Source organism: Molossus molossus, unplaced genomic scaffold (genome assembly GCF_014108415.1).
Source record: "Molossus molossus isolate mMolMol1 unplaced genomic scaffold, mMolMol1.p scaffold_m16_p_19, whole genome shotgun sequence".
NCBI classification, from domain to species: Eukaryota; Metazoa; Chordata; class Mammalia; order Chiroptera; family Molossidae; genus Molossus; species Molossus molossus.
In genome coordinates, this window is record NW_023425354.1 from 1,016,687 (window position 1) to 1,040,037 (window position 23,351).

At 59.6% G+C, this 23,351-nt stretch overlaps 3 protein-coding genes and 1 pseudogene across 4 annotated transcripts; 1 reads left to right on the top strand and 3 right to left on the bottom strand.

Moving 5' to 3' along the window:
• Nucleotides 1-108: 108 nt before the first annotated feature.
• Nucleotides 109-890, bottom strand: LOC118634371 (annotated as a pseudogene).
• Nucleotides 891-936: 46 nt separating this feature from the next.
• Nucleotides 937-14,148, bottom strand: HGS (hepatocyte growth factor-regulated tyrosine kinase substrate). 2 transcript variants are annotated; one of them, XM_036268852.1, is made up of 22 exons: nt 14,042-14,148; nt 12,561-12,645; nt 12,256-12,331; nt 11,738-11,830; nt 10,172-10,295; nt 8,738-8,790; nt 8,323-8,391; nt 7,167-7,291; nt 6,041-6,119; nt 5,868-5,966; nt 5,634-5,729; nt 5,040-5,078; nt 4,824-4,967; nt 4,674-4,733; nt 4,054-4,264; nt 3,627-3,799; nt 3,409-3,549; nt 3,156-3,333; nt 2,393-2,526; nt 2,197-2,316; nt 1,913-2,002; nt 937-1,572 (listed from the first exon to the last, which is right to left on the bottom strand). In XM_036268852.1, exons 1-22 carry the CDS (start codon nt 14,076-14,078, stop codon nt 1,459-1,461), a joined length of 2,340 nt encoding a protein of 779 aa, XP_036124745.1. In that variant the 5' UTR covers nt 14,079-14,148; the 3' UTR covers nt 937-1,458. The 2 variants fall into 2 exon arrangements, with proteins under 2 accessions (XP_036124745.1, XP_036124744.1); XM_036268851.1 differs by having other exon boundaries at nt 4,054-4,267.
• Nucleotides 14,149-14,376: 228 nt separating this feature from the next.
• On the top strand, nt 14,377-17,111 carry ARL16 (ADP ribosylation factor like GTPase 16). Its single transcript, XM_036268997.1, has 5 exons — nt 14,377-14,437; nt 14,665-14,723; nt 15,205-15,318; nt 15,877-15,992; nt 16,145-17,111. The coding sequence occupies exons 1-5, from the start codon at nt 14,377-14,379 to the stop codon at nt 16,314-16,316; spliced, it is 522 nt and encodes a 173-aa protein (XP_036124890.1). The 3' UTR covers nt 16,317-17,111.
• A 1,347-nt stretch (nt 17,112-18,458) lies between these two features.
• On the bottom strand, nt 18,459-23,316 carry CCDC137 (coiled-coil domain containing 137). The gene is made up of 6 exons (XM_036269888.1): nt 23,168-23,316; nt 22,676-22,809; nt 20,680-20,899; nt 19,923-20,005; nt 19,674-19,753; nt 18,459-19,553 (listed from the first exon to the last, which is right to left on the bottom strand). The coding sequence occupies exons 1-6, from the start codon at nt 23,299-23,301 to the stop codon at nt 19,344-19,346; spliced, it is 861 nt and encodes a 286-aa protein (XP_036125781.1). The 5' UTR covers nt 23,302-23,316; the 3' UTR covers nt 18,459-19,343.
• Between the last annotated feature and the right edge of the window lie 35 nt (nt 23,317-23,351).

A 23,351-nucleotide genomic window follows, 5' to 3' on the forward strand; every position in this document is an offset into this window, starting at 1 on the left:
AGACTACAACTGGCATTGTAGTCCGACTCCAGCCACAGGCCCTGCACGCCTGTCCCAGGACCAGGGGAAGTGGGGCTGTCCCAGGGAGGAGACAGAGGCTGCCTGTGGAGCTGGGTCTGGGGCAGCAGACAGGCTGGCCTACGGCGGTGCACCTACACACTCCTGTCCAGAGCTGGACCAGCTGCCCACCACCTTCCCTCTGACCAGACACTTGATACTTTTTTTTGGACAGGAAGTAGGATTTATTGGTGGGTGTAAGGAGGGGGCAGCACTGAGACTCTCATGAGTAGAGTGTCCGCCACTTGTCCAGGGGACCAGTTAGGCATGTATTTAGCCCACAGCCATCTGGGATGAGCCGCTTTTCAGCCACCATGTCTTCAAATTCACCAGCATTAAATTGAGCAAAGCCCCACTTTTTGGAGACGTGGATCTTCTGGCGGCCAGGAAACTTGAATTTGGCTCTGCGTAGGGCCTCAATCACATGCTCCTTATTCTGCAGCTTGGTCTGGATGGACATGATGACTTAGCCCATGTGGACCCTGGCCACTGTGCCCCGGGGCTTTCCAAAAGCACCCCGCATACCTGTCTGGAGCCTGTCACCCCAGCACAGGACATCTTGTTGATGCAGATGACGTGTGGAAACCATCTTTGCCACAGCTTTTCACCATGTACTGTTGGCACACATGCGGGCAGCCTCCAGGGCTTCAGAGGAGAGCTGCTCACATTCACCTGACACCTTGTGGCCAGAGTGGGAACTCATCCACTTTTGCCTTCCTCCACCCCAGGTCAAAGATGCGGATCTTGGCATCAGGGACACCTCTGCAGAAGCGAGTCTTTGGGTATGGCTTGTTCTTACAATACCAGTGACACCAGGTGGGGCGGCGGCCCATGGCAACACCAGGATCTTCACTGGCATGCCGCAGGGAGAGACCACTTGATACTTGTTGAACAGATTTTATTATCGCTGTTCCATTCTGTCTACTGGGGGCACTGGATGACAGCTCAGAAGCAGAGAAGCTGGAGACAAGCCCCCACCCCTCCTGTGGGGGCCAGAAGTCCCCTGCTGACAGCCCTGGGGATTTGGGGGGTGGCACTAGAGGGCTCTGGGGAGCACTCACACTAGTCAGCCAGCAGGCCCCCAGTGGGGATGGGAGGGCAGAAGGACCCGACACCAGGCTGGGGTTTCCTGTCAGAGAAGATGCTTCCCTCCACCCTCACCCTACAGCCCAGCCGTGGGGAAGGAAGTCAGAGGCCAATTCAGGAACATGAGGTGGAGCCCGAGGGGTGAGCCAGCAGGCAAGGACAGGAGGACTGGGGAGAGGGCCACCCTGCTCACAGGACAGGGACACTGCAATGCGTAGGAGGAGATCACGGGGAGGGAAGATGACACTAGTCAGAAATGGAGGTGGGCGGTCTTGGAGGACGTAGTGTTACTCTGGGCAGCGAGCTGGCCTGCGGTCAGTCGAATGAGATGAGCTGGGCCTCACTGCCCTGCACCTGTGGCCCCTGTGCAGGCGGCGGCTGGGCCACGGGCGGCTGCTGCTGCTGGGGAGGGCCACCAGAAGGTGCCATCTGGGGGACAAGGGACCATTGGTCCTCCTCCCCCAGGCCCCAGCTCCCCTCCCTCTAGTGGCTTCTCTAGGACACCCCATCGCAGCCTTGTCCCTGGTACTCAGTCCCCGCCAGCCCTGGGCGCACTGAGGGTGGCATTTCCCCCCAACTTGTCATGGGCTCTCTGTGAGCTTCTTGCCCCAGCAGGGGCAGCCCCGGAGCTCCCAGCAGGGCCCACAGGGTGCTGCATGTATCCGGGTTCTGCTGGGTGAGCAGCACTCCTGTGCGGAACTATCTGCTCTTCCCAGCACAGCCCCTGCGGGGGCCTGGGGCCCAGGGTGGTGTCCTGGGGGAGGCTCACCTGCTGGTACATGGGCTGCTGCCCCGAGATGTAGTGCTGCTGAGGGGGTGGCAGAGGTGCATCCTGGCTGGGGAGGGTGGTCATGAGACTCTGAAATGAGAGGAACCCAGACGTTGAGAAACAGGCCCTGCAGCCAGACAATGCAGAATTTCTGATTTGGAGAACCAGCTAGGGGGGCCCACTGGGGGTCAGGGGGTGGTGATTACAAGGGCTGAGCCTGGCCAGCACTCCCCACAGCTTCTTGCCCAGGGACCTGCCCGTCTGGATGCCCCACGTGGACTCACCTGCATGCTGTAGGGCTGGTAGCCCATGGACACTGCCTGGCTCCCCATATAACCCATGTTGGCGGACTGCGGGGGCTGGGACATGGCCGGGAGGCTCTGTGGCGCCTGGGAGGCCACATTCTGTGGAGGAAAGGAGTGTGACAGGAGGAGGACTGGCGGGCACGTCACAGGGACCTGCTGGGGTGGGAGCGCCTACCTGATAGCCCTGCGTGGGGGTGGGCTGGTAGGAGGAGTAGGCTGGGCTGGTGCTGGGTCCTGCAGGGCCCTGAGGGGCTGCCTGAGCACCAGCAACCCCTGCGGGGTACATGTAGGTGCTCACCATGCTGGGGTCTGTGGAGGAAGAGGAAGAGCAAGAGCCTGGGGGTGGGGAGTATTTCTCTTGAGTTTTCCTTTCTGTTGTGAGTTTTGGAATCAAGTTCACGTTTCATGTTCTCACCGAAGGAAAATAAATGAAATCAGCAAGGAATGGAGAGGACCCCTAACCTGACAGAAATCAGAAGAATCGAACCCAACTGTATTCCAACCGAGTCAATGACACTGCAGCGGTGGGGGACAGCACAGCCCGGTAACTTCTGAACCCAGAATCAGGACTCAGCACAACAAACATCAACCTTCCACAGTGGCCTGGGCTGGCACTCCTGAAATTACTTCTGAATTCTGGGACCAAACAAGTAAGTCAACACAGGGGACGGGTGTTGGTGGGGGGTGACAAGCACAGGAAGGAGAGTAAGCTTGAGCCTCAGGACTGAAGGTGATGGAGTGAATGGATTTCAGTGTGTGCCGTAAAGATGCGCGCACGCAAATGCAATAAAATGTTAACATTTGGGGAATCAGGGAAATTCTTTGCACCATTCATTCTCTTAACTACTCTTTAAATCTATTATGCTAAAATAAAAACGAAAGAAGATAATGATTTGGGGTTCATCCTGGCTGGTTGGCGCCTCTGCCCACTCCATTACCTGCTCCGGAGCCTGGCACGCTGGGGTAGGGGCTGCTGCCGGCTGGGGCTGGCTGGCTCATGTACACGGTGTGCATGGGGGAGCCTTCCACCGAGCCTGCTGGGCTGAAGGTCCCTGGGAAATTTGTGGGGCCAGTGGGCTGGTACAGCACGCCCCCTGCCGTGGGCATGGCCTGGAGCTGGGGACAAAGAGATGCCATCAGGGTGGCTCCCAGTGGCTGCAGGCAGTGGGCTGGGAGGAGCAGGGCGCCTACCTGGGCATAGGGCAGGGAGAAGGCAGGCATCTGGGCGCGCATCTGGATGGTCTGCTTCTGCTGCTCCAGGCGCAGCTGCCGCTCCTTCTCCTGCTCCTGCAGGCGCTGGATGGCCAGCTGCCTCTGCACCTCCAGGTACTCCTGCGGGCCACAGGGCAGCAGTCAGCACGGCCGTGTCCTGGGGCCCCCGCAGTCGGCCTCCAGGCTGCCCGCCGCACCTGCTTCTTCTGGCGCATGATCTCCAGCTTCTGGGCCAGCTGAATCTGACGCTGGCGCTCCGCCTCCTCAGCTGCCCGGCGCAGCTTCTCCCGGTGCTCCTCCCGCAAGGCGGTCAGCGCCCCCCGGGCGTCGCGGATCTGCGCCAGCTTGTCCTGCAGCCCCTCGTAGTACACTGCGGGAGGGCAGAGCAGGCCCTCAGCACTGTGTCGACTCGGTTGGCCGTAGTCCTGAGTGTTTACTGACAGGGCACAGCTGGCACTGGGCTGGGGGACTGTTCCTTCAGCCAACTGTCCCGTGCTCAGTGACACCACCTCCCCTGGAGCCAGAGAAGCTGCGGCCCCTGGGCAGCCCTGTCCCAGGGACCTCTCGCTGCCCAGTCAGAGGCCAGCACTGCTGGGGGCCTGGCCGAGGCCAGGAGGGACCTACACCTGCGCTCGTCCAGCTGGTTGAGCAGCTCCAGCAGCTGAGGGTGCATGCCGTTGATGGACTGGAAGAGCGACAGCACCGCCGAGTCGTTGGTGATGCTGCGGCCACGCACGTGGTTGCTCTTCATGCGGTTGACGAAGGTGCTGACGGCGTTCTGTAGGGCCTTCAGGAACTGCGCGTGGCTCTCCTCCGACTCCCCGTTCTGGAACTGCTGCTGGGAACACGGGCCGAGTCAGGGCCGCCCTCCCTGGGCGGGGCACTCAGCAGCCCCACCAGCACCCCCAACCTGACCGACCGAGAGTGCTGCGAGCACCATGGCCTCCAGTCCTGCCGCTTAGGAAACCGAGGCCAGGACGGAGCTGCTACAGCCCTGTGGCCACACCCACAGACACACCCACTGGCAGTGACAAGGACCCGCCTCCCCGCAAAGGCCCTGTGCCGCCTTCTAACGGCCAACAAAGCCCCGGACCGAGTGGGCACCTCTGGGCTCTGGTCCATTTGAGGCAGGCAGCAGTGGCTGAGCCCACCTCCGCCAGGTCACCATGGCGACGGGTGCCCACGCGGAGCCTGGGCTGTGCGCTCAGGAGGCTGTGCTTCCCTGGCCCGAGGGGAGAGCTCACCTCACCGAAGGGGCCACCGGAGGAAGTTATGGGCTGAGAGTCTGTCTCCGGGAGGGAAGTCTGGAAGAGATCAAAAGGTGAGGGGGGCCTGCCTGTCTGCGTCCCCCTCACAGGGCACCCCGAACCTGGAGTGCTGAGAGCGGCCCTCACCTCCACCGCGTTCACAGGGGCTGCGTGTGCCTCCCCGGGCTGGGCGGCGGGCTCTGTCAGGGGCACGGGTGCGGACGGTGTGGGGCTCTTCCGAGCCTCCTCCTGCTTCTTTTCCCAGTAGTTCCGGTTGAGGTACCGGGCGAGCTGTGTGGAAAATAAGAGGTCGTCCCGGGGCCCGGGAGCAGGGAGGGGAAGCGCCACCCACAGGGAACTCACCTCGGGGTCCATGTCCTCAGCCAGTGGCGCTGATGAGTTCTGGGGAGACAGGGGAGGGTCTGAGGGGTCACAGGCCACATACCCCAGCTCCTCCTCAGAAGGCCCAATGGCACAGCAGTGACCCTGGAGTCTGTCCAGGGCTGGTTTGAGGGGGGCCCAAAGGCTCCATAACTATTGACAAGATGCAAGGCAGTGCCCATCCCCCCTCCATCAGCCACACAAATGGGCCCCAACAGATACATGGCAGGACTCTTCCCATGCCCTGTGCCTGGCTGGCCCCACCCACCCCCCACCCCCTAGTCACAGAGGGGCTGGGTTAACCCCCCAGAAAACAACTCCCGTTATGGCCATGAGTTGATGCTAGAAAGGGGCAGCCACCCTTAGCCTCAGGTCCCACCTCCTGCCTGAGGGGTGGAGGAGAGTGGGCTCTCACCAGGAGGGCCTCCACCCCACAGAGGACCCCTGACCAGGGAGCCAAGAGCCAGGGGGTGGGTGGGGTGGGGAGGTGAGGCCAGGTGACAAGGTTTTGTCCTTTTGGGGGCAGCCCTCTGGACCCCCGCACAGGCAGGAACTGCTGACCCCAGGGCTGCTCACCACAGGCGAAGAGTACAAGCTGCTGGCAGGGGGCGCTGACGAGGTCACAGGTGCTGGTTCCACCTTGGGGTAAGCCGTGTACGCAGACTTCTGTCTCTGTGGGAGGACCAGGAAGAATGTGTCCCCCAGGGAGCATGTGGCATAGCAGGCCAAGCCTCCAAACACCTAGCAATACTCCCCTAGCACCCCCAGACTCAGTGAAGCCTGGGGTCTCCCCTCCTCCCCCCAGCTCACCATCCTCTCCTTTTCCTCGGCCTCCGACTGTGACAGGGCCAGGGCCAGCTGCAGCTCCTCCTCCTCTTGCAGGGCTGTCTCGTCCCTCTTGGGGGGCAGCTGGGGGCACACAGGCTGGGTGAGCAAGGTCACGGGAGAAGTGCCAAGGGGAGAGGCCCGCGAATGGGCAGTACCTGCGACTGCTGGGACAGTGGGCTGGTCAGGTACTCCGGGGGCAGCTCCGTCGTGGAGGGGGCCTTGCCTTCCGCTTTCCTGGACCAACAGGACACTGTGAGGGACCGAGCACTGCACCCCGGCCCCCCAAGTGCTCGAGACCACCTGGGATCCCTCCGGTGTCACAGAGTGACGACAGTGGTTCCGCAGCCCACACTCGGGAGAGACTGAGCCACCATCTGCCTCTGCTTCTAGGCCAAGGGACCCCGGGAGTCCTGGAAGTGGGGTTCAATTACCCACCTGGCCGTGCTGTGGACACCGCCTAACGTAGGGATCGGCTACATCACTGACGCTGGGACACACAGATGGATGGGGCTCTGTACCCAGTACATTGAGGACCCGGCCTCCCTCTGGGGTCCTGTCAGGAGCACAGACCCTGCCCCTAACCGCAAGGGAAGCTCATGCCAAACTGAGGGACACACTGCCAGGGCCTGGACGCATCAGAAACGTCATCAGGAAAGACGAGGACTACGCGGGAGGTGAGGGCGCCGAACGGGCCCGAGAGGGACAGAAGTGCCGCTGCCACCGGGACTGGGAAAGACGGGGACGGCAAAGGCCACGCCAGCACTGTCCTGACGCCTCGCCGGGGCTCCGGAGCAGGACACCCCTTCTCCAGAACACGAACGTGGAGGCTCTGGGTCAAACGCCTGAACACGCGGGCGAGGGAGCCACGGGCAGCATGGCAGGTCCGCACCGCATCTTTCTTGGAAGTTTTACTTCCAAACTAAAAAGGTTGAGCCCTGACCAGTTTGGCTCAGCGTGTAGAGTGTCGGCCCCCGGACCAAGAGTCCCGGGTTTGATTCCAGGCAAGGGCATGTACTTCGGTTGCGGCTCGTCCCCGGCCCCAGTGGGGTTGTGCGGCAGGCAACCAGTCGGTGTGTCTCTCTCACAGCAGTGTTGTGCTCTCTGCCTGCCTGCCTCCCCCCTCCCTGGAGATAAACGGAAAAATATCCTCATGTGAGGATTGAGGAACATTAAAAAGGTGAAAGGCAAACCTCCAGCAAGTGGCTGGCAGGTTCCAGGCTGGGTGCCGCCTGGCTCCCCGCATCGGGCGAGGCTGAGGCCGGAGCCCGGCCCAGGACTCACTTGTTGAGCTGCTCATAGCAGGGCTCGCACACGCGCACCTCCTTCTCGATGCCGAACCTGGGGATGGCGGAGCACCTGGACGAGCACTTGCCGCAGAAGATCTGGCCGCAGGCCCGGCAGTGGTGCTGCAACAGGGGCCATGGGGCTGTGACAGGGCCTCACGACCGCTTCTCAGCACCCACCCAGAGCTGCCGGGCTGCCTCCCAGGCCAGGGCGCACAGAGGCAGGCCTGGGAAGATGGAGACCCTGGGGAACAGGGCCCAGGCCCAGGCCATCAACTGCAGCTACTGTTTGGGGAAAAATACTTTAAATTAAAAAGGAAGGTTTGGCCCGGCCAGTGTGGCTCAGTATTTGAGCGTCGACCCTGCAACTGGGGTTGCTGGTTCGATTCCCAGTCAAGGCACACGCCCAAGTTGTGGGCTCGATCCCCAGTGGGGGGCATACAAGAGGCGGCCAATCGATGCTGATGCTTCTGTCTCGTTGATGTATCTCTCTCTCCCTCTAAAAAAAAAAAAATTAATAAAAACATTAAAAAAAAAAAAAAAAAGGGAAAGGTTAGCCCTGGCTGGCGTGGCTCAGATGGTTGGGCGTCGTCCTGTGCCCCAGAAGGCCGGCAGCTCGATTCCCAGTCAAAGGCACATGCCCAGGTTACAGGCTCATTTCCTGGTTGGGGGCATGCAGGAGGCAGTCAATTGACATGATGCTCTCACATCAATGTTTCTCTCTCTCAAAAGAAATAGAAAAACAATCTCTAAAAAGAAAGAAAAAAAGGCTCACAAAAAGAATGGGTCAATTGTGCTGGGTGGAGCTCCGGTGGGTGCTGACACCCAGGCCCGGCCGTTGCCATCATCATCATTGGCCTGGGCCACCGGGGGAAGAGAGACATCAGCTTGAGGGAGCATTGGCCAAGGCAGCACAAACTGCACCCTCAGCCAGCCCTGGGCCTGGGTGTTCCTGTCCCCAGGGAGCATGAGCTGTACCTGGCGACACCAACCATCAGACACCAGAGCCCTGGTGACCACGCTCACTACACAGCGGGGCTGGGTTTCCTCCTCATACCACCAGGCTATGGCCCAGAGGAGAAGGACCGTGTGGCTGCAGTGACCTCCCAATGGCCGTGGGTGGCAGGGCCCCTCCCCCCGACAGGTGCACTTACCTTTCGGGTCACCACCCCGAACTGCACCCTGCATCGGTGGCACTCCTCGGCATCCACCCAGTCGGGGGCCTGTGGGAGAGCAGAGTCAGAACACCAGAGCCCCACCCTCCCTCACTACCCACAATCCCTGCTCCCCACAAGGCTGGACTCAGTGGCTGCAGACACGAGGAAGGAGACCCTCCACAGGACTTTTCTTTCCAAGGCTCAACGGCAAGATGCCTGTGGCCTCAGGGACAGGCCAGTGCTCATTTAAGCACGTGCCGCAGTCCAAAAGCACCTGAACTCGTTCCGCTTGGCAACGCCGGATGAGACCACCAGTAGCTCACCCTCGGCCCAGTGCTCCCCGCAGGCCTGCCCCAGGCTCCCTCCAGCGTCCTCAGAGCAGCACCCCCAACACCCAGCACCACAGACTCACTCTCTCCGCAGCAAACATGGCGTCGCTTTCCTTGAACTCTGGGAAGACGTGTCCTGGAAAAGAAGGTGAGTCATCCCTGGGCCGCTGCGGTGCGCTAGGCCCCGCAGCCAGGGCCTGCAGCCTCCCGTCCCCACCGTCTCCCCTGACGCCTGCAGCCTCCCGTCCCCACCGTCTCCCCTGACGCCTGCAGCCTCCCGTCCCCACTGTCTCCCCTGACGCCTGCAGTCTCCTGTCCCCACAGGCTCCCCTGATGCCTGCAGCCTCCTGTCCTCACCGTCTCCCCTGACGCCTGCAGCCTCCCGTCCCCACCGTCTCCCCTGACGCCTGCAGCCTCCCGTCCCCACCGTCTCCCCTGATGCCTGCAGCCTCCCATCCCCACCGTCTCCCCTGATGCCTGCAGGAGCCATGTCTTGGTCTCAGCATGTCTCTGCAAACAGACCACCAGGAGGCACAGCTGTCGGGCTCCCCACACCCAGTGAGTCCCCGTGGGCTGCTAGTCCTGGAGGCCGACGCAGAGCCAGGCCTTGCTCCCACACATCAGGCCTCACAGACCTTCCCTGGGACTCTCATCCAGTTCCTGACCCGTACTCCAGCCAACCACACTGCCCAGAACTATTAAAGTCGGGGTCCCCAAGCTTTTGTCGAGGCACAGACCCCTTGGGAACCCTATAAAGCCTTGACACTCTCCCCAGGAGAGCAAACCTGAGCCCACACCCAGCATGCAGTGTCCAGTGTTGAAGGTCAGCCCATGGACGTGGACAGGACCCTCGCCACAGCCAGCAGACGCAGCCCCTGCTCACACTCTGCACCTCCTCTACAGGGCTGGGGGACCTGGCCGAGCCCCTCACACCTGCTGCCCAGCAGGAAGGGCACCAGCAGGGCCTCCAAGAGTGGCCTGACCACGGCTCTCCTTGCCGAGCCCACAGCTCTCCGTGGCAACGCACCGCGGGAGGAAGGCAGAGGCTCCTCACACCACGCCTCCGCTGTCACTCCCCAGCTAAAACCACCCAGGGACTCCCACTGAGCTGAGCTTCGCCTGCGCGCCTCCTCCAGCCTGACCCCCGCCTTCAGTGGCCCACCTTCCCATCCCTGGGCCCCGCACCCGAGTCCTCAGCAGAATGCTGGGCCCGGTCTCCACTCACTCTCACGCCCAGGCCTCCTGCCCTCTGGCCGGTAACTGCCCCAGGAACCCTCTCTCAGAAACTAGCTTCTCTCTTCACTTCCCATTTGTGGGTTGTGTGTTCCCGAGGGGTGTGAGGTCTGGAAAGGCAGGGACTTGGGTGCCCAGAGTTGGGCTGATCCCATGCACCCACCTTGGGGATGCCCACTCCACGTGCCCACTGCTCGTCACTTGGTGGGGGCTATCTCCCGGCCGCCAGGGTGAACACAGCCCCCTTGGTCCTGCCTGGAGCAGGCGGTACCTGCCCGACTCACCCTCCACCTTCATGATCTGGTAGGTGTCCTGCACCACCTTGTACTTGGGCTCGTTCCGGAAGGCGTGCGCCCAGGCCTGGATCAGGTACAGGATCTTGTTTCGGACATTGACTTCCACCTGCCTCTGCAGAGAAGGGAGGGAGGCCGTGAGGACCGCTGGAGACGCAGGTGCCAGGGGGTGTTTCAGCGTAACAGAGCGGCTGGTGAGACCCCACTACTCAGAGCAGAGGTGGGGCGGGACCCCAGGGTGGGGTGCAGGGGGCACCTCGGACCCTCTGCCCAGGCCCAGCCCTCCTCCATGGAACCCTGACCCTGAGGATGAACCCCTCGCACCTATCTGCCCACTTGGGGCCTACATGTAACCCCCAGGGCTCCCGAGGCAAAAGCTCTCCAACTCCCTTGATCCCATAACGACATGCACCTCTTCCATCCCTCCCTGACCAGACTGGGAGCCCCTCCGTCTGTAACCCACTCTGGCCCTGCCCCCTCCTTCCAGCTACAGCAGCTCCAGGGCCACGCCCACATACAGAGCCACCATTTCTGCCAGCTTAGAGCGCAGCCAGTTCCACTTTTACAGCCCTCTGGGGTGCCATCCGCACCCAATGCTCAGGAGGACAGCAGGGCAGAGATGCCGACCACAGCTCAGCGCTGGGCCTCTGGGTCTTTCCTGTGATCTGTGTCCAATTGGTGGACTCCCCAATCCTATCTCCAAGGGGGACCAGCTAGCTGTTACACCAGGTGCAGCAGACAGGGCACAATCTCCGGTGCAGGAAGAAGGCAGCTTCTAACTGCTTCCGCTCTTTCCAGTGGGCCCCTAGAAGCCAGATGTCCGCTCAGGTCCCGGGAGGGCTCCTGGCCCCACAGGCCCACAGGCACCAGGACAGGACCAGGAAACTGTGGCCTGGCCCACTGGTGGCAACCAGACAGTGCCTGGGGCTGCACTCCTTGGCAACCTCATCTCTGCGGGGCACCCCTGCACCTCAAAGAATGTCTGCCCCACCCAACTCTGCATCACACAACCTCGGGTGTCACTGCCCACGTCACAATCCCTGCAGGGCAGCGCAAGCCTGAGAGGCCACAGGCAGGGGCCCCTCGGGACGTCTCGGGCTCAGGACTTTTCCTCCTCTGCTGAAGGAGAGCATAAAGCCCACTCCCCAGTGCGTCTCCCCTGCTCTCCCTCCAGAAACACATGGGGCTCAGTGCACCCTGCTGGGGACCTGCCCCGCTGCCCTGGGTCCCCAGGCCTCTGTTCGCCACATGCAGCTCCTTCTTCCACCTTCTCTACCACTCAGTGAGTGCCCCTGCCCGTCAAGGCTCGGCTCCCAGCCCTGCCCCCAAGGAGCCTTCCCCCACCCTGAGGAAGAGAGGGGCCTTCTGCGCCCAAACATCGCTGGGATGGGACTGGCGTGTTGCAAGGACTACCAATGCTCGCCCTCCCGGCCTCTGCCACACCTGCACTGTCCCTGCCGCGGGTGCCAGCAAACACCAGGAAAAGCAAAGGCCTGGCAGCGGGTGGCGCACCCCTCCTCCCCCATCTGGACCTACTACTCCCGATGGAGCACCCACCTTCAGCAGCTCCTTCAGCTCCTCCATCGTCTGCTTATTGGCCACCTCGTCATGGACTGTCTGGCCGCAGTTCTTCACCACAGACTCCATGACCTGCAGACCCCAAGGAGAAGAGTCAGGGTGCTGGTTAGGGCAGGGACCCCTCCGGGATAGGCCCACCTCCCCAGCAGAAGGCAGTCCTCAACAGGCCCCACAAGCCACCCACCTGTCAGGAAAGCCACCATGGCAGCTTGGGGCACACAGCAGCCAGCGCCACCCAGGCTCCTTCTAACTCCATGTGTCATCACCAAGGACAGGGACTCGAGTCACCCTCCCCGCCCAAAATGTGTCATTTTCAGGTGGAGCAGCTGAGGCCTAGCTCCCACCCCAGCTCATATCTGGCCTCATGCCCAATGCCCAAAGTGTGCTGTTGGTACACCCAAGCAGGTGGGCAAGGCTGTGGGGGGCCACTCCTCTCTGCCATCCTGACCGCTGGGGGTGGGGACCCTTGACAGGATTATAGGTGGGGGCCTAGTCACCTCTAGGGCATACAGAGCCACGTGGGGGTTCTTGTCGTTGACTTTCTTCTTGATAGAACTCACAGCATATTTTGCCCTGAAAGAAAAGGGTGTTGGTAAAAGCACAGAGACAGAAAAAAGGAAACAGTCTCAGCAACTAAGATGGGAAAAGTCCAGCTGCTATCTGGCACTTGAGATCCCCCAAGCTGTACAGAGTCCTTTGGCTATGCCCCGATCTCAAACACCCCAGCACACAGACCACATAGCTCTCCACCAAGGTCGTGAGGCCCTGGAGGGTAGTGGGAACGAGTGTCCCCCTCACTTACTGTGTGTCCCCCTGGCGGATCAGGTCACAGATCTGCAGGATGGACTCCCAGTCGGTCTCTAGCAGAAGCTGGCTGGTGGCTTTGTCTAAGGCAGAAACGCATGATTACGGGGGCTCGTTCTGCTGTGATTCCTAGGGGGCTCCAGCTTAGCAACAGGAAGGAGTGCCTCCTTCCCATTCCAAACACAGCTGGACCCCATGGAAAACCCGTGAAAATCGTGTTGACGCAGCAATAACCACAAGAGTGCTGTCCTGACCCAATGAGGCAAACAGCTTGAAAAATAACAACGGAAAAATCCCGCTGCCTGCTTGTTACACGCCAGGGGCTCTTCCAAATGCCTTCCGTGAACTTGCTGCTCACGCAGCCTTACAATCTAGGCCGTATTTCCATCCCCTTCCAGGTAAGTTGAAGCAGGGAGGTGAGGTCACTGCCAGGAGCCACACAGCTTGCTGGGGACAGAGCCACCAGGATTCAACACTATGCTGGCTGCTTCTCGACAGGGAAATCTGCCACCTCGTCCCTCAGTCCCTGGTTTTCAGAGGTGTGACCTAGTTGGTTGGATTTCCGCCGGGGCAAGACTTCAGGGATGCAGCACCGATTCCCGCCCTCTGCTTCCAGTGTTCCGTGTGGCGAAACGGGACTGACCTCCACGGATTCTCCGACAAACGGCCCTCCCTCTCCACCACCGCCGCCTCACAGGCGTGCTCTGCTGGCCCTGTCTCCCCTGGAGACTACCAACAACCTAACAGGCCTGTCCACCTTCAATATTGATCTAGTGGTAGCTTCCGGATCGGCCCTTGAAAGGCTGACCCATCCCACGTGCCTGAGTTCCCCAGCCTGCACTTTCCACGAACAAGAACGATGCCTCATCTGCGGTCTCCTCCAAAACCGCACTCAAGGGGAAAGGAGGGCGGGCAGGGGCTGGTGGCTGGAGCACCCAGGCCGCCTGTCCCGGACACGGGCACGCGCAGGCCGCGGGAGGGCGGGGGCTTGCCCAGAAACATCCCTTTTCCTTCCTAAGCTCCTCGGGGCTCAGCCACAGCCTCCGGCAGTCGGAGGACGCGCTTCCCGAGCGAGTGGGGGCAGCGGGCTGGCCTGGTCCGCAGGGAAGCAGGCCTCAAGGGAGCGTGGCAGGTCCCAGAAAGGGGTCCTCTTTTGGGGGAGCCAATGTCTGGGTCCAAAGCCCTGAGCCCCACGCAACGTAGGCGTTTTGGGGGGAGGGGGGCGTCTCCTGAGAGTTGCTATTCGACCGAGCCGCCCGTCTCCGTGACTCAGGACTTCGGGCACGCCCGCGGTCGGTCCCCGCGCACCTGCCGGCTCCGGGCCCGGCTCCTCCGCGGACCCTCGCCCGCCCGGCCAGCGCCCGCGCCCGGCACTGCCAGCCCGCTCACGGAGAGCCCACCCAGGGCCCGGGACGCGCGGCGGCCGCTCCGCCCCGCTCGGGGCCGCGGGCTGGCCGGGAGGAGCAGGGGCCGCGTTACCTAGGAGACGCTCGAAGGTGCCGCTGCCGCGCCCCATGGCGACCCGGGCCCGACCCGACGCCAAGGCCTCCTTCGCTGCGAGCCGGCGCGCCCCCGACTTCCGCTTCCGCCTTCCTCTCGGGCGCGCGCGCGCACACGTCGCCGGGTCGGCCCTCCAGTCGTGAGGGGGCGGCCTTTCCGCTCGCCACTGACTTTGTGCGCCGATTGGGCCGCGCCTGCGGGACGACCAATGAGAAGCCCAGAGGCGAGGCTTATCCAATGAAAGCGGGGCGGAGGGCGGGCCTTGCGTCGCCGCGGGGCCGAGCTACGGGAGCCGAGTGGCGCGCGGGGTTGGGATGTGTCTCCTGCTGGGAGCTAGCGGCGTGGGCAAGTCGCTGTTGGTGAAACGACTGCAGACTATCCTTCCGGGCCGAGGAGGGGCCGGGGAAGGGTGGGGGCCGGGGGCGGGGCCGGGGTGCGGTTGTGGGGGACCCTTGGGGTGGCCGCGGTTAGGCGACGCGGGACCGTGGAGGCGGTCGGGGGCAGGGTCGCCTTGAGGGCCGGACCGGGAGCCTGGAGGGGCGGGAGGCCAGCGGCGGGGTCCGCCCTGCTCTGCCCCGCTGGGGTCCTTGACCGCGTCGCACAGCTGAGCTCTCAGGATGGGAAGGGCGACCTGGGCGACCCGCCCCCGACGCGACCCACGGTAGGCGTCGCCCTCCGCAGGCTCCGCCGAGTCGGTGCCCTCGCGTTTTCCAAGTGCTGTGCGTTCCTAGGCGGAAACCGGCACCTAGCCGGCCGACGAGTTAGAGACAGCCCAGGGGAAGCGTGCGGGGTGTCGCAGGAGGAGGCTGGTCCCACCAGGACACAGCCGCTGTGGAGGCGGGTGCATGACGTGGGGTCCGAGCCGCCCCTCCACGCAGCGGCGGTTCCTGTCGCTGGTCGCCGCCCACAGCGAAGCCCCCTGGCGGGCGTTCCTTCTCTGGCCATAGCCAGCCAGGAGGGGTGGGGCCCAGAACTCCTGGGAGCCCCTCTTCCTTAGGGGTTCTGCTTTAGGACCCAGGACCTTGAGAAAACGGGCCGTTTGAGGTTTAGGTCACAGCGTCAGGGGCCGGGCATGTTGCTGTTCCGCAGTCCCAATAGGAAAGAGCTTGTGGTGGTCTCTGCATCCTGTTTTTTTCCCACAGGTGGGCACCAACCTTACCGATGTCATGGCCCACAGAAAGATCACCATCAGGGAGCTGGGGGGGTGCATGGGCCCCATCTGGTCCAGTTACTATGGAAACTGCCGTTCTCTCCTGGTAGGTCATATTCTTTTCACTGTTTTAGGGCAGTATGTCCTCTTGGTATCGTCCAGGCCCCGACCTCACTTTATATAGGATGGAGTTTGGGTTGCTGGGTAACCATGCTACCACTTCCTTCTGGGAGCTCAGCCTGATCCCCAGTACTCCGCTGGTGAGCTAATGTAAAAGCGCAGCAACGGCTTGCTGAGGGCAGTGTTCATGTTCTGTAGCTAACTGCCTGACGCCCGTCCTGTTCACAGGTGTGTTTTTGTTGATTCTTAAATTCTACATCCCTCGGGTTCATCCCATCCTAGCAAGTCCTGCCCCCCAAACGTTGGGACCCTTCCTGGGAGAACAGGTGGGCACATGAGGAGAGAGACTTCCGTGGTGTAGGTGGAAACAAGTGACACCTGGTCACTCTCATACACCTTGTTTCCTTTTGCTTCTGCCTGTCCCCAAAGCCCTTTGTTTCAAAGTCATTTTGTTCTTGAGCCAGGTCTGTGATGCCCAGGGGAGGAGATTTGGCAGGGGCTGTCTCCATCAGAGTGACCCCGAACTCTTTCCCCGTCTTCCCAGTTTATGATAGACGCCTCCAACCCCACCCAACTCTCTGCGTCCTGCATGCAGCTCCTCGGCCTCCTTTCTGCAGAACCACTTGCAGAAGCATCGGTCCTGATACTCTTCAATAAAACGTATGGGTCCATGAGCCGAGAGGGAGGCAGAGGGTGCCCAGAGAGGAGCTCCCATGGAATGTAGCCAGAAGGGTGGCTCCTTGGGAGGGGTGCGGCGGGGGTTGGGACAGGCTTGTGGGACCCACTTTGACAAGGTGCTTCTTTTGCTCCAGTGACCTGCCCTGTTATATGACCATAGAGGAGATGAAGTCGTTAATCAGGCTTCCAGACATCATTGCCCATGCCAAACAGAACATCACCATGGCAGAAATCAGTGCCTGGACAGGCACTGGCTTGGCAGGGGTGCTGCACTGGCTCCAGGACACCCACAGAACCGGCAGATGACTACCAGGTGGAGAACGTGGCTGGACAGCTCTGCTTAGCCTCAGGAGGTTTGTTCTTAGGAAGACAGGTGACGCAGCATAAACCTACAGAGCGGGCTTCTGTGCTGAGTTGCAGTGATGGGTAAGCCAAGGTATGCAGGTTACAGAAACTCCTGCTAGCCAACATTGGAATGAAAAGACCATCCAGGGTGTGGGAGAGCAGACTGGCCTACTGGACCTCTGGTCCTCCTGAGCACCCAGAGAAGCAGGCAGAGTGGGTAGGAAGAGGCTCTGGCGGGGCACGGGTGCTGGTGAGGCCATGCCAGGCCCTCGGGCCACAGTTCCCCAGTATCCCACTGTGCCTTCCATTTCAGGTGAGGGAGCTGGCAGAACACCTGTTGATTGGTACATGTGTCTGTGGGGACCCATAACAAATTACCACTAACTGGCTTAAAACAACCTGTTTATGGTCAGTTCTGGAGGCCAGAAGTCTGAAATCAAGGTGTCACCAGGGTTGGATCTTCCTTCTGGAGGTTCTGAGGGAGAGTCCATTCCTTACTTGGCTCTGGCTTCTAGTGGCTGCAGGTTTCTTGGTGTCCTTGGCTCAGGGCTGGCCGAACTGGAATCTCTGCATTTTAATGTGGCCGTCTTTTCCTATAAGAACACCTGTCATTGGACAGCCCACCCTAAATCCAGCATGATCTTGTGATCCATAATTACATCTGCGAAGACCCTTGCTCCAAGTAAGGTCACGTTGGCATGTCCTGGGGGTTACAAGTTGGATGTATCTTTTTTTAATTTTTTTTTTTATCCTCACCCTAGGACGTTTTTCCATTTCTTGTTTAGATAGAGTGGGAGGGAGAGACAGAGAGAAACATCGACGTGAAAGAGACACATCGAGTGGTTGCCACCTGCACAACCCAACCAGGGCCAGGGACAAACTGCAACCGAGGTACATGCCCTTAGCGGGAACCGAACCCGGGTCTCTCTGGACCACAGGCCAACTCTCCAACCTCTGAGCCAAACCAGCCAGGGCTGGATGTATCTTTTGGGGCCACTATTCGGTCTACTATGATTGGGTAAGGAACCTTCTGCCCAAGTGTAGTTTGAAGCGTTCAGCCTTGCAGTGCTTCTGGTCTGCACTGCACGGCAAGTGTCACTGCTGGGCGCCACCTTCTTAGACACCACTGAGCAGCCCTAGGTGTGGGCGAGCTCCACATTGTTGGAGGGGTCCTTGTAGATTTCAGACAACTTAGGACCCAAGGAAGGGGCTTTCAGACATCCCCCAATTTCAGAGGACTTGAGCAAAGCCTGGATAACAGCATGAAGTGTTAGAAGAATCTCTCTGGGGCATGAGACTCCCAGAAAACATTAGCACGAAGTGTGAGCTCCAGGACCTGCCTGCAGAGCAGCAGCAGGCTGGAAGGCCCCCCTTTTACAGTAAACTTCTGAATTGTGTAAGCCGTGTTTTACATATTCAGAAAAGGAATTAAGACATCAAAGCAAAAATGGCAACTTAAAACCTGAAAACAAAAAAGATCTTAACTGTGAATCAAACTGGTACCACATTCAGAAAGAGAAAAAAACCTCTTAAGGTGACATTCAAACACAGTTGGCCTGTCCCACTTTAGGTGGATAACAAAACTGAAAAAAATCTTAAACTTCATTCTGTACTTTGTGTTAGCACTGTTCATTCATATTAGACCTATTTTATGTTTGTTATAGCATAAAGTATATTTGTGAACCGTTTTCGATGTAAAAGATGCAAACATAGAAGAAAAACTATAATATTAAAGTTTAATGCCAATTATCAATATAAACTCAGAATCTTAAAGTTGTTATTTTTTTAATTTCTATTTTCAAGACCATTTCAAATGGTCTAGAAGCAATGACATCTCAGTCTCAGTGACCATCTCTATAACCCAGATCTTGGTTTCTAAGCACCACATCCACAAGGAGCAGTGGTCTCTCACAGAAACCAGACCCCATACCCCAGGCAAGGCAAGAGCACCTTGTGTCTGAAAGCTAAGAACCCAAGAGATCAGTGTCAAGATACAAGATCTTCTTGGGGGTGGGGGTGGCTTATAAACCCTTTAGAATGATGTTTTTCTTTTTAATTGTTTTTAGAGAATTATAGATTGGTTGCCTCCCACCCCAACTGGGGATCGAACCTGCAACCTGAGCATGTGCCCTGAGCAGGAATCAAACCGCAACCCTACAGGGCACAGGATAATGCTCCAACCACACTGGCCAGGCAAGAAAGATCTTCACTGGCCAAGTATGGGGTAACTCAGCTAAAAATGAACCTCCAAAAACACCAACCCCTGAAACTTACAACACACTATGTTAAATCACTTGAGTCCTCAGTGATGGGTGCCCCTGCTGACTTTATATGCCCTGTAGGTGACTATGCCAACTGCTAAGGCGGCTCTTTCTCCAAAGATGGCTTCCTTGTGAAACCTTCTTGGTACGCATGCCCTCTCGACGTCTCCATGTCAGAACCGAAGCCTGGGTGGACTCCACCTGCCCCGGGGACTCAGCAGTGGCACTCTGAGATGGTCTGGATGCTGACCACTTCATCCCAGAATCTCTTTCCTCTCCTGCACTGGCCGCTGCCTGCCTGTGTCCAGCTGTGCTGCTCTGTTGAATGGGAGCCTGTGATGGACTTGGTGGACCTAAGTCAGCAGTGTCTATGATTAATTAGCATTCAAAGACGGGATTATGGGATTGGTCCACAGTTGTCTCACCCTGGATCTGAGGGTGATGCTAGGCTCATGGGAATGGCACCGGGTGTGACCAGGCGCTGGCCACATCTATGGGAGTAGGCACAGATGATGTCCCATGTGGGACATGGACCTGGCAAGTGGTCAATCACGAAAGCATAGTCTTTAGGGAGGAAAGATGAGAGCAAAGACCGGAGCCCTTCCCTGAATTTGGGAGTAGGTGCGACAGGCTCCATGTCCTGGGGTGTGTCCAGAGAAAGGACTGATCTCTGGGCTCCCCTGCTCGCTCACCCCCACCCATTGCAGCAGTCCTGGTCTCGCCATCATCAACATGTCTGTGGCTTCTTCCTGGCAGGGAGGTGGGCCGACTGGGCCCCCTGCTGCCGCTGCTGCAGCTTCTTTATCGCCCTGTAGGCCTGCACAGCCCGCTCTCTCTCCTCCGCCACGATCCTCTGTCGGGCCATCGAGGTGGATGGAGGCTGGGACACACCGCCAGGGCTCAGAAGCATCCCCAGCATCAGTGATTTCTTGCCGGGCTGAGGACGAGAGACAGAGGGCATGGCACAGGTTCAGGAAGAGGGAGATGACTAACAGCCTGGCCCAAGAGAACCACATTCACCAGGAACAAACAGGGAAGTCCCCCTGCCCTTGCTTACCGGGCCCACACTCATGCTCTTCCTGGGCTTAGCGGTCAGCTCGGGGGGCTGCAGGGCGACCTCTCCAAACTTCACCGTGTCTGGAGGAGACAGAGGAGCACACCTGAAGCCCACGGCCCACACAACCATTGTACTGCCGGTACCTGAGCTGCTGTCTCCCCATCGCCCATCAGCCGACCGGGGGGGACACAGGTACCTGCCAGCGGCCACCCCCACCCATGGCTGACCCATCCCTTCGGGATGAGCCACCTTGGAGCAGCTCCTGCTCTAGCCTCTTCACTGCCTTTTCCTGTCTCTTCTGCCGGACTTTATCCAGTCGCCGCTTCTGGAACCTGGGGAAGAAAGCACAATGCTGTTCAGATTCCCAACTCTATTTCCCTGGACTCAGGAGGCGAAGTTCACACTGCCTTCACGGGATGCTCAAGGCAGAGCCGAGGCGGCTGCCCCCAAGTCCCAATTCCGCCACCACCTTACCGCTGCCACCAGAGAGGGCCCTGAACCCCGCCAGCCAACAACTGTAAGATGGAGATACCAGTACCTCCTCTTTACAAGTGAGGAACTGAGGCTAATGGGTCACTGCTAAGGGCTCTCAACTCTCCTCTGGACAAGAAAAGTGGCAATAGGTCAGCCTCAGGTCAGCTAGACCCCCCCACACACGCAGTCCTGATTCCTATGGGGTGGGCATGGTCCCTGGTGGCCAGCAGGCCCTCCTAGGAGGACACGGTCTCATCTCTTCTCTGCTCCCCCACAGCGACCAGCCTGGCCTGGACAGCTGGCTTAGCCTGCTCTGGCTCTTGCACCCCTTGATGACTTCGCAGAGAAACACAAAGACAAGGTCAGGCCCTCAGACTTCATGGGTCAGAGCCTCCCTGAACCCCCAGGTGACTAGGGATTTTAACTTCTTTCCCTGAATCACAGGGTAGGGTGGGGTTGCCCCCTGGCAACAAAACACTGTTGCTGCAGAAGACAACTGTGGGACCCCCAAGTCCCTCCAGCCCCCACTCACGCTTTCTTCCGCTCCGACTTCTTCTTGGGAGCCGCCTGCACCTCAGGCTGCTGGTCGGCCTGGTTCTTGCTGAGGAACAGCACATGCTGGGCCTCCTGCTCCATGCGCTGGACATAGGCCCCATCGGACTCCCACTTCCTCTGCTTGAACTTGGGCACGGCGATGTCTGGATCCACTCCCCTTGCTTCCTTCTCCAGCGTCTTTCTGAAGGTCGCTTGGGCTGAGGACAAAGGGAGATAGGGCATGAGGGGCAGGAGGAAGTGGGTGGTGGTGCCAGGCTGGCAGCCATGGTCATTTCCTGCCACAGGAAGGGAAGACCAGGCTCAAGAGGGACCACCCATCCTGGCCAGTGTTGCTCAGTCGTTAGAGCATCAGCTGGAGCAACGGAAGAAGGGTCACAAGTTTGATTCCTGGTCAAGGGCACGTACTTGGGTTGCAGGTTTGATCCCCAGTCTTGGTCGGGGCACATGTGGAGGCAACCAATCAATGTGTGTGTGTGTGTGTGTGTCCCTTCCACTCTCTCTAAAAAAAAAAAAAAAAATTAAATGGAAAAAAATATCCTTGGGTGACAACAACAACAAAAAAAAGAGGGAGCAGCCCAACTACTATGGCTGAAGAGGACCTAAGATGCCTATCTTGGGGCACCCCACAGCCCATTGGTACGTGTCAAAGGTGTCACTGCAACTCAGCTGAAAAAGGAACCTAAATGTCCATCAGTAGGTAATTGCTGAGTGAGTCCCCTGTGCTCACACAGAGAGGTCACTGCCCAGGTGTAGAGGGCAGCACAGCAGGGCTCCACACAGGTGTGGACAGATCTACAAAGGCCTGTAAGTGAAAACCCAGGACACTAAACATGTAGAAGGAAGGTATAGGACTTATGGTATACGTCACATGGACTTGAAAACGCGCAGATTTCTCCTGGAGAGGTATACAAGATGTTCATCTGAACAGTGGTTTCTTTCAGGGGGAGGGAGGCTTTGCCTCACTTCATACCTTTCAGACTGATTTTTCCATGTAGGTGAGTTTTTATCTCTTTGGGAACTTAACCAAAAAAAGGGCTCATTCAATAAGCGTGGTTCAAATGTGCCAGCTTCCCGCAGGCCAGTGCACCCTCCACCATCCCTTGGGCAGCCACACAGCCCCCTGCGAAAAGCCTGAGGTTGAGATGAAATCATCACACAGCAATGCTGTCAGCGCAGTCATACGTCAGGAGGACAAATACGTATCCACACAAAACAGAAACACGCTGGGCTCCATTCCTCAACACGTCCTGAGTGTCATCTCTGGCAAAAGCTGATGGGTGGGCCCAGCCTGGCCTTGGGGGGTGGGAACAGTCCATTTGTCAGTGTGCCTCATCAATTCCCTCCGGAAGCCCCTGACACCACCCACTTCTGCCAGCTGGCACTTGCAAGGGCCTCACTGGCTTGCCCTGTCCCTCTCCCTCCCCTGCTTGTTACAGTGGCCATTCCTCAAAGGTGGTCTGAACCGAACACCCCCTCTGATGGGTCCACTGCCCTTGGGGGAGGTCAATGCTTCTTACACCAGGCCCAGGGCTCCTTTGGAACCTCATCTGAACCCACACGGCCTCGGCAGCTGCTGTGGCCCTGGAGACGCGGCCGTGGGTCAGTGCTCCGTGTGCCCCTGCTTCCCCAGACCACCGACACGCCATTAAGACATCTGAGCAGCCCTGGCTGTTTTGGCTCAGCGGTTAGAGCGTCGGCCTGCGGTCCTGAGAGACCCGGGTTCGGTTCCCGCTAAGGGCGTGTACCTCGGTTGCAGTTTGTCCCCGGCCCTGGTCGGTTGTGCGGGTGGCAGCCACTCGATGTGTTCCTTTCACATCCATGTTTCTCTCTCTCTCTCTGTTCCTCTCTCTCCCTCCCACTCTACCTGAACAAAAAAATGGAAAAATGTCCTCGGGTGAGGATAAAAAAAAAAAAGACATCTGAGCAATTAAGCTTTTTTTTTTTTTTGCCACACACACGGGCCCGCATTTTACCTTCTTTCTTCCTCTTCTTGTTACTGACTGGGTTTTTCATTTCCTGGCGGCTCCTCATAATCTCCTGGAGCCGGAACGGGATTTCCTGCTCATCCTGGTTCTTGGGCTTGCAATTCACTTTCTTCTTTTCTTTGCTAAGAAGGAGAACACGGGCGTGAGACGCGTCCCAGGTCCAGCACAGCCAGAGAGAACGAAGATTCGCAGGCCACCCTGGGTGCCGTGGGGCATGCGGGTCGAGGCAGCATCCTCGCCGGGGCCCGTGCCGGAGCCGGGTTCTCGCCGAACACGCCGGCGCCCCAGGCGGGCCGTCGCTCCCTGACCCGGTCCAGCATGGCCAAGACGGCACTTCGGAAGGTGGCCAGTGCCGCACCGGAGGCTCCCGCGCGCCTCTGCTGGCCGGCTCCCCCTCCGGCGCGCCCACGCACGGGATGGGCAAGGCGCGGGCCTCCGTGGGGGAGGCCCGGGCAGAGACTTCAGGGCGGTGAGACCCACCTGCGCGGCCTGCACCACGGCGCCGAGCGCTGCTTCCCCTGCAGCTGCTGCTGCTGCCGCCGCCCCGGGCCCACAGGGCCCCCAGGGCCCGCTGTCCCCGCCGGGCCCGCCGCCCGGCGCCCAGCTCCCGCCATCTGCACCGGCCGGGGTCCTGAGAGAAGCTACTTCCTCCGTTGCGCACGGT

Excerpts from the sequence above, each read along its gene's own strand:
- HGS (XM_036268851.1), bottom strand. The coding sequence starts at position 14,078 with ATGGGGCGCGGCAGCGGCACCTTCGAGCGTCTCCTAG. Across the intron at positions 12,332-12,560 it reads ATCCGCCAGGGGGACACACA|GGCAAAATATGCTGTGAGTT; the intron begins GTAAGTGAGGGG and ends CTTTTCTTTCAG. Across the intron at positions 8,392-8,737 it reads CCATGTTTGCTGCGGAGAGA|GCCCCCGACTGGGTGGATGC; the intron begins GTGAGTCTGTGG and ends GCTCTCCCACAG.
- ARL16 (XM_036268997.1), top strand. The coding sequence starts at position 14,377 with ATGTGTCTCCTGCTGGGAGCTAGCGGCGTGGGCAAGTCGCTGTTGGTG. Across the intron at positions 14,724-15,204 it reads CGCCCCCGACGCGACCCACG|GTGGGCACCAACCTTACCGA; the intron begins GTAGGCGTCGCC and ends TTTTTCCCACAG. Across the intron at positions 15,319-15,876 it reads GAAACTGCCGTTCTCTCCTG|TTTATGATAGACGCCTCCAA; the intron begins GTAGGTCATATT and ends CCGTCTTCCCAG.
- CCDC137 (XM_036269888.1), bottom strand. The coding sequence starts at position 23,301 with ATGGCGGGAGCTGGGCGCCGGGCGGCGGGCCCGGCGGGGACAGCGGGC. Across the intron at positions 20,006-20,679 it reads AAGTCGGAGCGGAAGAAAGC|GTTCCAGAAGCGGCGACTGG; the intron begins GTGAGTGGGGGC and ends TTTCTTCCCCAG. Across the intron at positions 19,754-19,922 it reads AGAGCAGGAGCTGCTCCAAG|ACACGGTGAAGTTTGGAGAG; the intron begins GTGGCTCATCCC and ends TGTCTCCTCCAG.